Source organism: Trichoderma reesei (assembly GCF_000167675.1).
Source record: "Trichoderma reesei QM6a unplaced genomic scaffold TRIREscaffold_4, whole genome shotgun sequence".
In the NCBI taxonomy this organism is placed as follows: Eukaryota; Fungi; Ascomycota; class Sordariomycetes; order Hypocreales; family Hypocreaceae; genus Trichoderma; species Trichoderma reesei.
This window is the reverse complement of record NW_006711151.1, coordinates 864,154-880,987: the sequence shown is the minus strand read 5'-3', so window position 1 is coordinate 880,987 and position 16,834 is coordinate 864,154. Positions and strand designations below refer to the sequence as shown.

General features: G+C 57.5%; 5 protein-coding genes across 5 annotated transcripts; 2 read left to right on the top strand and 3 right to left on the bottom strand.

Moving 5' to 3' along the window:
* Positions 1-185: 185 nt before the first annotated feature.
* On the top strand, positions 186-3,034 carry TRIREDRAFT_57857 (glycoside hydrolase family 2; the record flags this gene model as incomplete). Its single annotated transcript, XM_006963346.1, has 3 exons — positions 186-313; positions 393-1,795; positions 1,881-3,034. The coding sequence occupies 3 exons, from the start codon at positions 186-188 to the stop codon at positions 3,032-3,034; spliced, it is 2,685 nt and encodes an 894-aa protein (XP_006963408.1).
* Positions 3,035-3,354: 320 nt separating this feature from the next.
* Positions 3,355-5,934, bottom strand: TRIREDRAFT_58183 (uncharacterized protein; the record flags this gene model as incomplete). Its single annotated transcript, XM_006963167.1, has 1 exon — positions 3,355-5,934. The coding sequence occupies one exon, from the start codon at positions 5,932-5,934 to the stop codon at positions 3,355-3,357; it is 2,580 nt and encodes an 859-aa protein (XP_006963229.1).
* A 616-nt stretch (positions 5,935-6,550) lies between these two features.
* TRIREDRAFT_72896 (uncharacterized protein) lies at positions 6,551-7,156 on the top strand. The gene is made up of 3 exons (XM_006963345.1): positions 6,551-6,620; positions 6,740-6,820; positions 6,903-7,156. The coding sequence occupies exons 1-3, from the start codon at positions 6,618-6,620 to the stop codon at positions 7,086-7,088; spliced, it is 270 nt and encodes an 89-aa protein (XP_006963407.1). The 5' UTR covers positions 6,551-6,617; the 3' UTR covers positions 7,089-7,156.
* A 642-nt stretch (positions 7,157-7,798) lies between these two features.
* TRIREDRAFT_57476 (uncharacterized protein) lies at positions 7,799-11,464 on the bottom strand (the record flags this gene model as incomplete). Its single annotated transcript, XM_006963166.1, is given in 3 exon segments — positions 7,799-11,138; positions 11,307-11,366; positions 11,379-11,464. Coding segments are annotated over 3 exon segments (3,486 nt in total), but the record flags the coding sequence as incomplete, so codon positions are not given.
* Positions 11,465-16,085: 4,621 nt separating this feature from the next.
* On the bottom strand, positions 16,086-16,657 carry TRIREDRAFT_57237 (uncharacterized protein; the record flags this gene model as incomplete). The annotated part of the gene is made up of 2 exons (XM_006963165.1): positions 16,086-16,372; positions 16,450-16,657. 2 exons carry the CDS (start codon positions 16,655-16,657, stop codon positions 16,086-16,088), a joined length of 495 nt encoding a protein of 164 aa, XP_006963227.1.
* Positions 16,658-16,834: the final 177 nt, after the last annotated feature.

The following is a 16,834-nucleotide window of genomic DNA, read 5'->3' as shown; positions in this document are numbered from 1 at the left end:
ACAAGGTGCTTTAATTAGACACTTGTACCGGTTCTGTTGCTTCGTCACGGACGGCAAGGAGAAGAGAAAGGAGAAGCAGAGGATTGACAGAAGCTCAGTTGTGCTTGGTGTCGACTCTGACTTGGAACGACTTGTGCCAGACAACAAGAGCCGCACATCATCCACTTGCTCTCGTTACTCTCAACATGGCTCGCCACAGCATTCAGTTGGATAAGGGCTGGACCTTTCGGCAGCATCAAGGCTCCTCACCAGAATGGCTGCCGGTGGAAAAGGTGCCAACGCAGGTTCACATGGATCTGCTGGCCAACAAACAGTATGGCCCCTTCTGTTATGATGATGGTGATGGGAAATCTGCATCATAAGTAAGCAGTGCAAGACTGACAACCTTCCAGAATCCCAGACCCCTTTGTGGACCTGAATGAGCGCGCTGTCCAGTGGATCGGCTACAAGGACTGGGAGTATCAAGTGACATTTACTCCCGAAGCCGCTCAAGTCGAAGATGCTACGAGAGACCTGGTCTTCAACGGTCTTGATACTTTTGCCACCGTCTACCTCAACGAGGCCAAGATCCTCGAAGCGGAAAACATGTTCGTGTCCTACCGCGTCAATGTCACAGACCGCATCAAAGCCAGCTCCGAGAACACGCTCCGCATCGTCTTCCACTCCGCCATCGTTAGAGGCGAGGAGCTCATCAAGGAACATCCCGAACACAACTTCCTCGTCAGACAGACGGAGAGGAGCCGCGTACCTGTGCGAAAAGCCCAGTACAACTGGGGCTGGGACTGGGGCCCTATTCTCATGACGGCAGGGCCCTGGAAGCCCGTCGCGCTCGAGACGTATGTTGCGAGGATTGACGATGTCTGGGCCCAGAGCGATGTCAGCCAGGATTTGAAGACTGTTTCTGGTATCATCTTTGCTCGTGTAGCTGGGAGGCCGAGCCAGGACGACCAAGTTTCTCTGACCCTGTCGTTGGATGGCAAGGCTGTGTTCCAGCAGACCGTCGATGTTGCCTCGGCCAAAGATGGACTGATCAAAGTCCCGTTCAAGCTCGAAGACCCCAAGCTTTGGTATCCAAGAGGATATGGTAGCCAGCCTCGTTACCAACTCAACGCCGATCTCGCCCGCAAGGCATCTGACGCTAGCCAGATCGACAGCCTGTCCAAGCTGGTTGGTTTCCGCCGCGCCGAGCTCGTCCAGGAGCCGGATGCATTCGGCAAGTCGTTCTACTTCCGCATCAACAATGTCGACGTCTTTGCCGGTGGATCATGCTGGATCCCTGCCGACAGCTACCTCGCCGGCGTGCCCCCGGAGCGTTATCACGCATGGGCCAAACTCATTGCGGACGGCAACCAAGTCATGCTGCGCGTCTGGGGAGGCGGCGTCTACGAAGAGGATGCCCTCATTGAAGCCTGCGACGAGCTGGGCATCTTGGTGTTCCACGACTTTCAGTTTGCTTGCGCATCTTATCCCGCCTACCCATCCTATCTTGAAAATCTGGAAGTGGAAGCTCGACAACAAATTCGACGTCTGCGCACGCATCCCTCTGTGATCATTTGGGCCGGTAACAATGAGGACTATCAGGTCCAGGAGAGATATAAACTAGATTATGAATTTGAGAACAAGGATCCAGAGTCATGGCTCAAGTCGTCGTTTCCGGCGCGGTATATATACGAGCATTTCCTGCCGAAGCTGGTCGAGGAAGAAGATCCAGGCAAAATCTATCACCCGAGCAGTCCTTGGGGGGACGGAAAGCCCACGGCAGATCCAACGGTTGGCGATATCCATCAGTGGAACAGTAAGAAGCCCCCCCCCCCCCCCCCCCCCAATTTCCACACAAATCACTCACACGCAACATCCCACTGACCATCCTCTCCACACAGTCTGGCATGGGACCATGAACAAGTACCAAGAGGCCGTCAACATGGGCGGCCGCTTCGTCAGCGAGTTCGGCATGGAAGCATACCCCCATCTCAGCACCACGCGCCGCATGGCCAGCGACCCAGCCCAGCTGTACCCGGGCTCGATGGTGCTCGACGCGCACAACAAGGCCATCGGCCACGAGCGCCGCATGATGAGCTACGTCGTCGACAACTTCCGCCCGCGGCACGACCTCGGCGGGTACACCCACCTGACGCAGGTCGTGCAGTCGGAGACGATGCGCGCCGCGTACAAGGCCTGGCGGCGGCAGTGGGGGAAGCCCGGGGCCAGGCGGTGCGGCGGCGCGCTGGTGTGGCAGCTCAACGACTGCTGGCCGACCATGTCGTGGGCCGTGGTGGACTACCGTCTCGTCAAGAAGCCGGCGTACTACGCCATCGCGCGGGCCCTGCGCCGCGTCGACGTGGGCGTCTGCCGGACGTGGCACGACTGGACGCAGACGGGGGCCTGGGTCGATGAGAACTCGGGCCTCGTCACCGGCCAGGTCGACCACACGCTTGCCGCTCGCGAGGGAACCTTTGACGTCTGGGTCGTCAGCAGCGACACCCAGCCCGTCGCGCTGGACCTCGTCGTGCGCTTCATCTCCGTCCGCACAGGCAGGGACGTCGTCGATCCGATACTACACTCCCGCGTCGTCGCCGCCGCAAACTCCGCGACGGACATCCTCCAGGGCAAGACGCTCCCGCCATCCATCCCCAACCCGGAAGACATCACCAAGCCCTTTCCCCTCGCCGAATACGATCCGTACGTGGTCCATGCCACCATCACGGACGCCGCGACTGGCACCGTCATCGCTGCGGACACGGCTTGGCCCGAGCCCATCAAGTACCTCGACCTGTCTGACCGCGGTATCGCGTTTGAGGTTTCGTCCGCTGGGGATGAAGTCGTCGTTTCGGCGGAGAAGCCCGTCAAGGGGTTCGTCTTCGAGGAGGTGGAGGGTCTGGAGCTGAGTGACAACGGGTTCGATGTTGTGCCGGGGGAGAAGCAGCTTGTCAAGGTTGGGGGTGCTTTGAAAGCGGGTGAGTTGCTGTGGACCTGCATTGGGGCAGACAGTGCGTCGTTGAAGATTGAAGCGTCTTCTTCTTTGGCTCCTCGATAGATTGCCAAGAAGAAAGAAGGGGTTAGCAGTCCACGATCTCACATATACCGTGCAGCAGTCAAACCAGTAGATTCGCTCACAAGCACATAGAATGACAGAAGCCAAGGTGATTGTCCGTAATTAGTGTATTGAATCGCTAATGATATCAAAGAAGGGCAAAAAAAGGGGGTGCTACTATGTGACGCATAACCCAAGTAAATATTCCCTATTCCCACCCATCAACCAATCTATTACACGTTTTCCCATCCCACCCAATTCCACTCCGCTTAACCGTTTCAATCTAAGCAAGAGGAACAATTCATCGTTCAAAAGGTAAAGGTTTAGTTATCCCTTCTCCCGCGCTTCAAAGGAGGCGGCGACCGAGAAACACTCTCGCTATCATACCGCCTCCTCTTCACCGGCAAAGGAGGACTAGGCGACCTCCCACCCCTCAGACGACCCGGCGAGCCATCCCTCACCCTGCGCGGAGGCGGGCTGCGGCTGCGTGACGGCGTATAAGAGCCCCTTCGGCCACGCGCAGCCGGCGGAGGCGATCGAGATCTCGACGGCGACCGAGACGGGGACCGGGACGAATAGTCGCGAGACGGCGATCGGCTGTCCCGTCGGGGCTTCTTGCGGGGCCCTCCGCTGCCGACAGACGAGCTGTTCCTTCGACCTGCGGGACCGCCTGGTGGGCTCTGGCGCGGTCGACCCCTTCGCGGAGGCGGGCTGGCCGAGTCTGCGTCTCTGCCGCGTCGTGGTGAAGAAGATGGAGAGCGGCTGTAGGAACTATACGAGTTGCTTCGTGCGCGACCGCGGTTCCGTGGTGGCGGAGACCGTGAGGAGCCCGACGAGTAGCTTCGGCTTCTGCTGGCAACCCGACGGCCACCACGCCGGGGAGGACTGGCCGAGTACGACGCTCGCCTTCGCCCACGAGTAGAGACGGAATCGGAGCGGGATCGTGATCTTGACCGCGACGGTGACCGTGAGTCGTCAGAGTAGGATCGGCTCCTTGCGCCACGTCGAGGCGGAGTTCGGGAAAGCGATCGGCCTCGACCGCCGCTCCGACGACCCACAGATCGGGACCGTGAGCGCGAGCGGGAAGAGTATGATGAGTGAGTGTAAGACGAATAGCTCGAGACGGAGTCCGTATCCGAGCGGTCCTGAGCAGCAGGGGCGGGCAGCGCAGGCTTGGGCATGTTCATGAGGTGCTCTCGCATCTCCTCGGTCAGTACACCCATGCCGATGCTGGTGAAGTAGTTGATGGAGAATCGGATGTTGCGAGGGTTCTCTCTGGGGAAGAGGCCTTCGAGGCTGGGCCGCAGCGTCTCGTCAGTCATGCGTGCCCGGAGCTTAGCCAGGCCGATTTCCTCGGAAATGTGCTGGAACAGAATCTTGATGAAGATGCGGCTGCTCGACGTGGTCTCCTCCTCGTTGAGGTGAATGACGGAAAGGCAGTGCCAGCCCAGAGCGTCGGAAGCAAACATGTGGCCAAACAGCATGGCAATGTTCCGCAGCTTGTTGTTTTCGTATCGGTGGATCGTCTCGTAGTACTTGACAAAGGCCTGCTCAAAGAGGTCGCACCACAGCCGATTGATCTTGGCGAAACGCTCGCCGATCAAGCCAAAGAACTTGGTGTACGTCTTCTCCTGCGAGCAACACTCGACAATCATCGAGGGCAGCTCGGGTTCCTGGCCGACGGGCAGGTTGATCTTCATCAGCTTGTGAACTGCTTCCTCTGGGTCGGCGCTCGACATGATGGTGAGGTAGATGGTCCTCCGTAGGTTGACCAAGTCGGCGTTAGACTGGTCCTTGATCTCCATGGCCTTTGTCTCTTCGTTTTCTTCATCTTCGGAGCTCTCGTCCTCGTCCTCGTCCTCGTCGCCCTCCTCGTCATCGCTGGCTTCGCCCAGAATCTCCGCCTTGAGCCTCTTGTATGCCTCCTCATGCTCCTCCCACTCCGGGTCGTACTTGAAGATGTTGAGTCCGTCCTGCACATCAATCTCGCCATCAAGCTCCACCTTGTGCGTGATCTGGTCCTCCTCCTCCACCAAGTCCAGCTCCTCCTTGATGGCCGGGTGATCCTTGAACTTGTCCTTCCTGATCTGGAAGAGCACCTCAATCATGTACTGCGTTCGCTTGTCAATGTCGGACTCGTGGAGGATGTTGCGGAACTGGTCGAAGACGGCCATGGAAATGGCAGGCTGCATCTCCTCGAGGTACTGGCCAACCTCCTTGCAGAAGCCCACGGCAATCTCGACGCTGTCGTCGGTCGGCTTGTGCAGCAGCAGCAGCAGGATCTGGCCGGCCAGCATCTCGTGCTGCACCTGCTGGTTGATGAGGTGGGCGAGGAAGGTGGTCGACGACAGACAGACGGCCTTGTCGTTGCGCTTGAAGCCCTTGCGGAACTGCATGATGAGGCGCTTGACCAGCAGCTCGCCGACCTGCGGCAGCTTGGTGTTGACAATGGCGGCCATGGCGGCGTAGATGGGCGTGAAGGGCAAACTGGCGGCCTGGGCCTTCATGATGGAGCGGCAGAAGAGGCCGCGGCCGCGCACCAGGTTCTCGCCAAACAGCTCGGGCACAATGTGCTTGATGTTGGCCGTGTTGACCTTGTTGATCAGGCCGTTGATGCTCTTCTTGAGCGCCTCCCACGCCATCCGCTGGTACTCCTTGCTGCTCTTGTCCGTGATCTGCGCCTGCAGCGCCCTCAGCCTCGCCGGCGGGATGTACGTGCCGCCCGACCGCATGTTGAGCAGCTTCTCGTACTCGGCCTTTGCCGCCGCCTGCTTCTCCTCCTCCGTCCGCACGGGCACCGGCGCGCGAGGCGGCGATCGCGAGCGCGAGCGTGAACGCGCTGGCCTCGAGGGGCGGTACGAGTCGCCGCCTTCTCGCTGCTTGCCGCGCTCGCGGTGCGGCATGTCGACGACGGCCGCCATCGTGTGTGTCGCGATCTGGATGGACGGGAAGGGTATATGTCGTTCGAGTCGTAGAGATGGGCGGTCAAGGGCCGGCAATGACAAGGATTCAAAGGGTTGAACTGGGAGAGGAGACACAGGCAATGCTCTGCTCGAAAAGAATAAAAAACGCCTGCCTCGTCGTCGTCACCCAGAATCGAGTGATGGCGGCGGATGGGTTTTGCTAAGGCTGAAGCAACGAAACGAGGAAAAAGATGGCAAAAGCGTGCACGGGCCAAGTTACAGCACGCCACAGCAGCCCGGCTTCAAGCAGCAGTACCTCTGCTCCCGGAAAGCTCTACCTCACCCCGCCCTATCCGTCACTGCGCAAATTGATGTACTCTGCAACGCCACACGCCGTACCTCCAGCCCAATCCAAGCCCCCCCTAACCTCGCTCTCACTTGAAAGGCACCTCTGGCGCGTTTCCCTCTAAACTTCATGCCAGCGTGGGCTCAATCCGCGCCTCACCCAATCCAAGCTTCCACCTCTTCACTATTACTTGAATCAACTCCAGAATCGCCGCCCACGCTCCTTTAAACAACGAACCAAAGACGCCCATTCGATCGCCGATTCTTCTCTACAGAGAACGCAAAAGCTTCCAAATACACTTGAACCATTTCGTTTAACTAACACAAAGCTCTCAAACATGGTGCGCCATCCATCCATCCATCCATCTCCCCTTGTCGCGACATCTGCCAAAGAAACAAAAAAGAAAGGGACAACAGCAACTGGGTACTAATCTACATACTTACTCTCTCTCTCGTCCAGCTCGATAAACTCGTCGGCCTCGCCATGCTCGTGGCCGCCTCCGTCATCTTCCTCTACTACACAGTCTGGACCCTCCTCATGGTACGATAACCCATCGCTTCTTCCATTCCTCCAAACCACGATACCTCCAATTCATACTGACACTAACACATAAACACGGCAGCCCTTTGTCGACGATGACCACCCCCTCCAGAACCTCTTCCTCCCCCGCGTCTGGGCCATCCGCATCCCCGTCATCCTCCTGCTCCTCGGCTCCGCCGTCGTCGGCTCCTTTGTCGGCATGGTCATGATCCGGAGCAACCAGAAGAAGGCCGCCAAGGCAAAGGCCGCCGCCAAGAAGAAGGCGTAAAAAAGGACACACTCGCAAGACGACGCGATTAAGATGTCCGAATGAGAGAAGAAGAATAAAGAGACAGGAACAAAATACAGAGGGAGGACGATTGGGGGGGAGAGAGACCAGCCAGAAAAAGAAATGTAATTACAGTATAAGCGCTCATGTACGATAATTAATGGCTCGCCGTCAAATCATCTGTATGCACGAGGGAATCTACGTGGTACACTTGGCCTAAGCAATCAACCCAACAGTGCATTGGCACGATCGTGGATGATATCAATTGCCTCAGTTTATGGGAAAAGACATTCAAACGCGGTGCAAGGCAAGAGACGCATTGATGGGGTATCTCGAGTGGTGTCTATTCGATATTGAGGCGCAACAGGAGCTGCTAAACAGAAGAGATGCTACCTAAAGCAACAAACAGAATGTGCAGCCGTACAGGCACACGCATCTTATCTAGATAGATCCGAGCAGCGCAGAGAGGGACTCGAAGAGTATAAGCATCCGTCAAACCAATCCTTCAACAGTGTTGCTCAACTTTGCCTGAGAAAACGAAGGGGGAAAGCCAAGCAAAACAACCAACCTAATGTCAGAAGTTGTCAAATTAGTGAAACCTAGTTTATACCCAAGAGAGAGGAAAGGAAAGGGAAAAAACAGCTCGAGTCCCAGACATCCCGTCGTAACAAAGCTCGGTTCCCCATCTTGCTCAACCGCCTGACAGCCGCTTAGACTCTCTGGTCGGCAAAATCGAGAACTTCGCAGTCGTCCTCGAAGAACCCGTCACCATCGGGATCTCCTTGATGGGCTCCGCGTCGTCGCCTGGTTGTGACAACAATCTGCTCGGAATCTCCATACTCCATGACGCGCTCCATGGCAGACGGAGGCAGGGGTCGGTGGTCCTCCGGGTCATCGTATTCGTCCTCAAAAGCCGAGGGCAGCCCCAGGTCCAGCTTGACGACGGAAATGTCCTGCCCAAATGCCCAAGCAGACGCATCTGGCGCGCTACTTGGCGCATTCGCAGCAATGTTCTGAGCCTTCTTTGCCTTCTTGGAAACCGACGTCGCATTGGCGTCCAGCGAAGAGTGCGCAAGAGCCTCCGACATCCCATCGAGCTGGCTGCCGTAGCCAGGGGTGTATTCGCAAAGAACGACACGCCGGTCAGTGTGGAAAGGCTGATATGGCGCACTACACTCAATCTCCGCCTGAGGAATGGTCTCGCCCATGGTATGGAGAGTGTTGGTCACTACGCGTGGACGACCCTTGAGTGTGAGCGTCGTTCCTACGTCCATTTCGGCGTCTGAGAGATCCAGATACTCCTCTTGGGCGCCCAGCTCCAGGACCTGGCGGACGGCCGGGGCAACAGTGTCATCCGGAAGCAATGGTACACGATAATCCGTGTATCGATTGGCGCGCGCATTGCGCCTGCCGCCAGTGTGGCCTGCACGTCGAGACTTGCTGGGATACGTCCGCACAAGGCCTCCGCCGAGGTTGAAGAGAGCGGCGCTCCGTCTGCCCCTGATCCAGACAACGCACGACGCCGAGGGCAGTGCACCGCCGGGAGGCAACGAGACTCGGTTCTCGCCAGTGTTGCGCAACTGGCTGATGGCAGAGCCCGTCTTTCCAAGGGAGCTAGTGATGCTCGCAGCAATCGCGCGCCCTCCCTGGGCTGCCGAGTCCTTGAGGATGCTGCCCGCAGTGTTGGAGCTGTTGCTGCTGCCCTGGCGCGAGCGGGTCACAAACGGCATTGCCACCTGGTATGCCGCACCAAAGGCGCCAGAGGCAAGGGAAACGGCAGAGCTCGAAGGCTCGGGCGGTTCGACGGCAGGCTTCGGGGCCGTCACCTTGCGCCTGCGCGGTGGTGGCCACATGAAAGCGCTAAAGGGCATCTCCAAAAGATGGACGGTGCCTCTCTCCGTCACCATGGCTAGCCGCTCGCCTTGCGGTTCCGTCCAGACTACTTCGATGATGCGCGCGACCGTCATGCGTGAGAACTGGGCAATCTGGCGAACAAGAGGGCCGACGCTCTCATGCGAGGGCAGTGACGCCTGCAGGGGCGAGGAATGGGTGTGTTGAACACGGAGCAGATCCCACACTGTCTGCACGTCTCCCTTGCTGCTCGCCGTGAAGAGAGCCAGGGAGGAGGGCGAAAAGGACAGGAAACTGCAGCCTAGAGGCGTAGCAAAGGTGCAGATGGGGTGGACGGAGGGGGACGCCACCAGCGAGTCAACGTCCACGATGGACACGAGTCCCGGATCCTTGGCCGGCGCCGCCTGTCCAGACGTGCCATGAGTCGGTGGAAACGCGGCGCCGTCATTGCGAGCAGCCCACTGCTGAGGCGGCGACCGGGGCTGCTGCTGCTGCTGCTGCACCTGCTGAGGCTGTTGAGACTGTGGGCTGGACGATCGGTTCCAGTACGAGTTCCAAGCCTGCAGGCCCTGCTGGCCGACCCATCTCGCGCCTTGGATGAGCTCCTGCGTAGCCTCGCGCATCACCTTGTTGACGACGCTGTCGGAGATGGGAAGATCCACGGCAGCGGTGGGCGAAGGCAGGTGAGGCGGCGTGTGAGAGGTAACACCGGCTCCTCTTCCCAAGATGGGCACTGGCAAATGGGCTCGAATGGCAATGCTCGACGACGGGGCCGCAGGGCAGTACGCAATCCTGCGGCCGTGGAGGGCGATGATGGCTGTGGGAGGGTTCGGTCGACGGCTGGTGCCGAGGGGATTCATCTTATCGCTCTCCTCGGCTACATCGCCACCTCGCTGGCCCTGCTGGACGCAAGTCCATAGCTTGGCCGTGCAGGCAAAGACGTGGCCATTCTGCGGCTGCAAGAGCTGCGTGTAGATCCAGCATTCGCCGGTGGCGCCGGAGCAGACCGCGACGGTACCTGCATCTGCCTTGATGGCAAATGCTCCAGTGGGAGGTGGAGGCTGGAAGATTGGGCTCGTCAGGGACACCTCTGCGCTGATGGGAATGGTCGGAGCCTGCAATAGCACATCGACCAGCTTGTTTGTCTTGAGCGAATAGATTTCGATGGCTGTCTGGTAGGCTTCGATTACCTGGCCGCTCTGCCCACCGCGGCCCGAGAAGGCATCGTGGTGAGCATAAGCAGACCGGGGGCTCGTCGCACCGTCGGCCTTGGCCGCGGCATCTTCATCGTCATCCGGGCTTGCCGCCGAGGCTGGGCGCTGGGGGAGTACAGGGCCGTGGACCACCAAAGCAACCAAGGGGAACACAGAGTCCTTGTCGCCGCCAACCGTCCACGGAAGGATCTTGGCGTAATGGACACCACCCCGCAGGCCCTTGAGGCTGGCGATGTGCTCCAAACCCCTCTTGCTGACTCCATAAACCTCCAAGCCGCCCTGGTAGCCGGCCAAGACGACGTTACCAGAGCCAGCGGTGCTGTAGGGGGTCGGTAGCTTGTCGAAGCCGAAATACAGCCCGTGGTCGCCAGGCTTCATACCAGACTGCGGCTTGAGGGTGAGGTCGAGGTCCGAGACGCCGTAGAAGTGAGCCTGGGGCTGGTGAGGGAGCGGAGGGGGATGCGAGCCGATGCGCGAGTGCGTGTGCGAGTACGGGGCCGGGGAGTGGAGGGAGCTGCGGCGATGGTGGGCGGCGGTCGAAGAAGGCCTGGGCATGCTGTCTGGCGAGACGAAATGGGGATCCATCTGATAGCTGAGAGGACGCCTGGGGTGACTGGTGGGCGGAGAGGGCGATGCCGGCGACGGCGTCATGAAGGCTCTCTGGGCTGTCCAGCCATGGTGAAGGCGGCCCGAGTCTTCGTAGGAAGAGGGCTGCGTGGGCGGCGATTCACCGGCCAGGGCGATGAGGTTGCTCGGCGAGGCTGCCATTCCGTTCCTCGCCCAGTCGTGTATCACACTAGGAGCTGTGCTCGCGGAGACGGACGTGGTGGACAAGACATCCAGGGAAGGCGACGGCTCGGGATTCTCATTGTCAGGAGCGGCCGCAGGTCTTATCTCGGGGGTGTTGATCGGAGGAGAGGAGGCGTTGGAGGTAGGGATGCTCTTTGCAGAGTCGTTTCCACTTTCGTCGCCGTCGTTGACAGGTCTCCTATTTATTGACAGACATCCGGGTCAGCAAACCAGGGCAGTCCTGACATGGTAGCGTGCACTAGGTAGACACCAGGCAGCCAGCTGAGAGGGCGGACGAGAGAGGAGAGAGAGAGAGAGAGAGGAGGAGGAGGAGGAGAACGCGCAGGTGAGCGGCGTGAGTCACGAGGCCGAGGCGGGCCATGCGCTGCGATGCCGTGCCATGGGTTGGACGTCAGAGTGGGAGCTGAGGACTCACGCGAACTTGCCGGCCGTCTGTTTGGTCACCGCCGCGGCAATGCCGCCGCTGTGCTTTGCATGTTTCCGTTCCTTCTTGGCTGTCGCGAATGCATCAGTCAGTCAAAGGGCGCACTTTGAAGCGTTTGCGTGTGTGTGTGTCTGCGTGTGTCTGCGTCCGTCCGCTCGGTCGGTCGCCGTGCGTGATGCGCCTGGTGCTGGTCAAGGTAAGGGATGGAGAAGCACGGCTTATCGCGGTGTCGTCACAGCCGTGGCACAAGATAAGACGGGCGCGAAAGGGACCTGGTTCTGTCACTCACCCGGCATTCAACCTGTGTAAGGGGGGGGTTGGAGCAGTAGTCCCGCTCCAGCTGCTTGTTGCTTCCGCAGAACGAGGTGGGTTCTGAGAAGCTCTTTGCTAGACAAAACGAGATGAAGGGAAAAAGAAAAGAAGAGAAAGACGCGAAGAGGGGGTATCGAGAACGGAGAGTCGAGGTATCGGACGAGGCTGATTAGATATCCCGGACCCCCTCGATGACGGCGCAAGAGCAGGCGGACAAAGAGGTTCTCGCAAAGCTTCAGCCAGGCCAGGTAGTCGGCGTAGACGAGATTGGAGGTACCGCCCGATAAGGGGTTTGCCCGCGGGAGCAGCAGAGGGGTATCGACGGTGACGAGGGGCTCGCGTCCAAGGTACTGGCTACTGCCTGGGCACGTCTGGGCAGGTAGACAGACAGGCAGGCAGGTGGGCGAGATCGTCGTACGGAGGGATTATTGGCAGAAAGGTCAATACGAAGAAAGCAGGTAGGTAGTAAAAGAGGTGCAGTGAGTGATACGCTGGTTCGTGCAACAAGAGGGAAACAGGCGCTCTCTAAGGGTTGGTATCTGGAGGAGGCAAGGAGAATGGCGCAGCCACCGCGGGTCGCTGGATTTCGTTTGTTTGTTCGTGAGAAGATGCGAAAGTCTATCGTGGAAATATAAGATAACAAAAGATGTATGACACGTTAATAGAGAAAAGGGCAAAAGGCAAAGAGAAGGTAAGGAATAAGTGGTTCGTCGAAAGATCCAAAGACAGGTAGGTATCAATCAAAGCAGGGCTGGTTCATCAAGGAGAGAGACAAGAGCCGCGAGAGCTGGTATCGTTACGACGTTCAGGGTTGTATGCAAAGGTACAGTAAGGTAGGCAAACGATAGGTAATGATAGTGATAGTGATAGTAGCAGGTTCCAGTTGAAGTTTTGAGTTGTAAGAAAGTTGAAACGCAGTGGATGATGGAGAGGAGAGGTCAAGTCAAGTCAAGGCCGCTGCTCCAGGACGTCTCTCTCGGGGGGCGGCAGCTTTGATGAGTCGCCGCCCGCCAATTACAGCATCAACTGCACATGAATGCCTGGAGCTGCATGTATCGCCCGGTACCGCGACGCCCCATGGCTGCTGTCAGTGACACTGATAACGCGGGGGGGGGAGACGTCGGGTTCCACGTCCGCTGGCCAGCCGCTGCAGTGAGAGCCGTTTGGGGGGGCGTGATTGCGCCAGGGGGCCCCCAAGGGGGGGTCTGGGCTAGAGGGGGGAGGGGTGTGCGGCGTACCGGTACGGCAAGGTACGGAGCCACGCTGGCTGATTGGGAACAGTGGGAGCACCTGGATACATGTAACGAGAGTAAAGCAGTGCAGCCCTGAGAGCAAAGGGACCTGGAATCTTGATTGCTGGTCCTGTGCTGTGGTCAGCGGCCACAGGGGCAGCATCAGCAGCGCTAATTCCCTACAGCTGGGCGAGGCTGGACGCGAGTTCTGGCTACATGTACAAGTATGTGCTCTGGTCTGCTGCCCGCCTTTATGTTTGTGAAGACTCAAGCCAAGTTCCAGCCCAACGCTTTCACGATGCAACTACTACTACCTAGGTAGGTAGGTAGGTTACTACCTTACTGATACAGAGTGCCTCGTGCATCGCCTGTGCTGCTGGTTCCGGTGCCTTACATCTGGTTTATGCAAGGTACATTCGTTATCTCCAGATGGCAAGATACCTACATAAAGGTAATAAAGCAAGCAGACGGGACAGAACAGGAACTGAACACACGATCCCCTCCCCCCCCGTCACAAACACACGTCGACGCACATGAATGCACATGTACAGCCCTCGTACCTGTACGGCCGTGAGCCCGCCGCCAATCGCATCGACGGGCTGCCACGCGCGCGACAGCTTCCATCGCTGAGTGGCCCTGCGGCTTCGGGTGCTGGCGGCGCGCGTCTGCAAAGTCCAACAAGCACCACCTCATGGCCGCCAGCCACTTTTCCCCCGAGCGAGACACCTTCACATTCGATGGAACAAGGCCAAGTAGGTAGGTAGGTAGGTAGGTAGAGGATACCCCGAGCACAGGCACGCCGTTATCTCAGCTCGCTGCCCGCTTGGCGGTGATGGCGATGGCGCCCTGAGTACAGGCAACTTTGGAGCGGCGGCGCTTCCCCCCCATAGGTACGGTAGCGACGAATTCCGTCCGTCCCGGGCAGTGCCGAGGACAAGGGGATCAGATGGGGAAGACACAGCTTCTGGGGGGGATACCTAGATGAGATACGAGTACATGTACATGCATCGGTAGTAAGAAGCGCTGCTTGAGGACCAGTTGCGTATGAATGATCTCGGTCATTTTCTGATGCCGATTGTCTCTGAATGCTCACAAGTACTACTACCTCTGGTACTGAGTACATCCACGTCCATCTCTGAACCCCGATAGGTACCTACTAATACGGTGCCCTACCAGAACAAAACACATCACTCCCAAACAAAACGCCCCGTCATCCATCCATTACAATAAGAGAACACCTGGAACACAGCAGACAACAGCGCCAGAAAACGGCAATTCCAAAGCCACCACTAGCACCCCCCCTCAGCCACCTCACCAGACCCAGCGCAAAAAAGGGCCAGTTGACCAGTTGACCGGCTCCGGCGCGTCATCACCCATCAGCCGCTGGCCTGCCAAATGACGTGCCCCCCCGGCAAATGACTAAGATTGATGCCTATCGCGACGGCCTCCTTTTCCTGCTCCTTATCTCCCTTCTTGTTGTCTCTGGCACATGTGACGAGATGTCCGTCCCGATACGGAGCTGCCTACTCGTACTTACTTGATCAGAGGAGCAGGTGCTGATACGGACAAACAGAAATCCACAGACAGGAAACATCAAAATACAGTATACTACATACTAGCCATGTACTGATAAGCTCCTCTCCCCGTTCACAGCATGCAAATCGCTGGCCCTATTGCGCCACACTTGAATTGCTGCTCTCAATCTCTCCCTTCACACCTCCCTTCCATCCCTTCCCTTGATCCAAGTATGTACAGACTACTACGAGAACTATTATTACTCGCACATAGACAACATCAAATCACCGGAACAACCCACGAACCCCCAGGAATGGGCATCCGTAGAAGCGCACGGAAGAAACCTGATCAAGTCCTGGCTACTACTACCATTACCTGACGTATTTCCCATAACCCGGTCCATCATTACCAATGATTTCATTTACATAACGGCGCTCAGGCCCTCCCCCTAGTACCTAAGAGCAAGTTGCTCTTCCCCCCCAAACGGAGGCGTGACAAGGGTGTCAGGTGATGGGAGCCTCCTACGCCATGGACACGAGTTGGGGGGAAGAGACACAGACACAGACACAGAGAGAGAGACAGAGAGAACACGCATTTCTCAGGGTTCTCTCCCCCGTGGCAAAATCAAGGCCCCCGTTTCCTCCACGCATCTTTGTGTGATGCGACTTGTTTACTTCATAGCGCCCTTCTACATATTAGTTCCACCTCCTAGAACGAAGCCACACGGCGACTGTCCCCCTCCAGTAATGCAAGGGACGGCGACGGCTGCCGCGGGATCGCCACTGGGATGTCCGGGGAAGCTCTTCTTTTTGTGACCACTAATACATACCGACATGTAGGTAGCATAAAGCAGAGTTGGGTTTCCAAGGACAAGCAACGTCAACACCCTCCCCTCCAACATCGTCGAGCGTCGTCATCGTCGCCATTCGCTCTCTCACTCACTCTCAAAGAGAGCAACTCAGCGTCCCTCCCCCAAAAACAATCCCCCATTTAAATACATAGGTAGCTTCCAATCTCCGGTATCGCCCCCCCTCCCCTAATCGTCCACCTGCAAGGTACCTCGCCCTACCTTAACATGTGCCTACACATTGTGATAAGCCCAGACGGGCAATGAACCAAAGCAGCGGCTCCTTATCTTCTATACAGGGCGGGGGGCGAAGGGGGGGCTTGCAGTGTGGCTGGCCGTGATTTCTATTTGGGGTAAAACTACTATTTACTGCTCTCTTCTGCAAACAAGACGGTTGTTTTGGTAGTGTCAGCACGTTAAATAGCACACTGAGCACGCATTGATCCGGAGGGCCTGTGATTCGTCTGGTTGTCCGTAGTTTGTAATCTGTAACAGGTCGGTCTGTTGGTTGTGAAACGCCAGTCAACGGTAAAGTAACATGTAATATGAAAGATCGTGACATGGGGCTCTTCTAGCACCTCATTGCGGGGAAGCGACACAACAAGCAGACCACGACGATTTGACAAGTATGAAGTTATCAGCTATCACCAGATGACCTCTCCCTTCTAGTATAGGTAGGCAAATGCACTATCAATACAACTCAAGACCTCTCCAGTCAGATGTTCTCTCAACGCTCAATCCAATATAGCAAATGCGACTCAGTGCACCACCACCACCACCTCCTCCCCCTCCTCACTTCAGCATATAAACCCGATACTCTGCAAATTTCCACACCTCCTCCTCCCCATCAACCCGCACCTTTCTCAATATCCCATGTCCCGCCCACGCAACCGTGCTCGAGCCCCCATCCTTAGTCGTATACGCCACGTCCCCGTACAGCATCAACTCGCATCTCCCATCACCCTCCGCAGCACGTCCGTCATCGCCGTCATCGTCAAAGCGGCCGGGAAACACTTTGACGACGGTGTGCTTGCGCTTCGCCACAACAGACCACATTCCCTCACGCATCGTCCGGAGCTCTAGTTGAATGAATGCATCTCATCAGCACAGAGCACAAAAAAAACAAAGTGACTATGGGATAGTCAGATAACTCAACCTTCTGTGCCAGTAGCCTTGCCTGACCCGATAGCAACCCGCGCATCCGCCGTAAACTGCTCGACCCAGCGCTCATTCTCCTCCGGCCTGTCCGATATCCTGTAGAAGTCGCTGAGAAAGGCCCGGATCCCGGCCTCGTCGGGCAGCCTGCTGTCCGCCGCCGCATACAGAGGCGTGTATCCTGCCTCGTTGACGACGGAGCCCGCCATTTTTTCTTTTTCTCTCTCTCGTGCCTCTGTAGGTAATAATCTTTCCTTGTAGATTTCGCTGTTTTACTTGTTTTTTTGAGGGACAAAACGTGAATTCAGGTACTATAGATAGATGGAAGAGCTAGTGAGACCAATTCAGCGAATGGATCGAGTTGGCAGTATTTGCAGTCGGAGAGA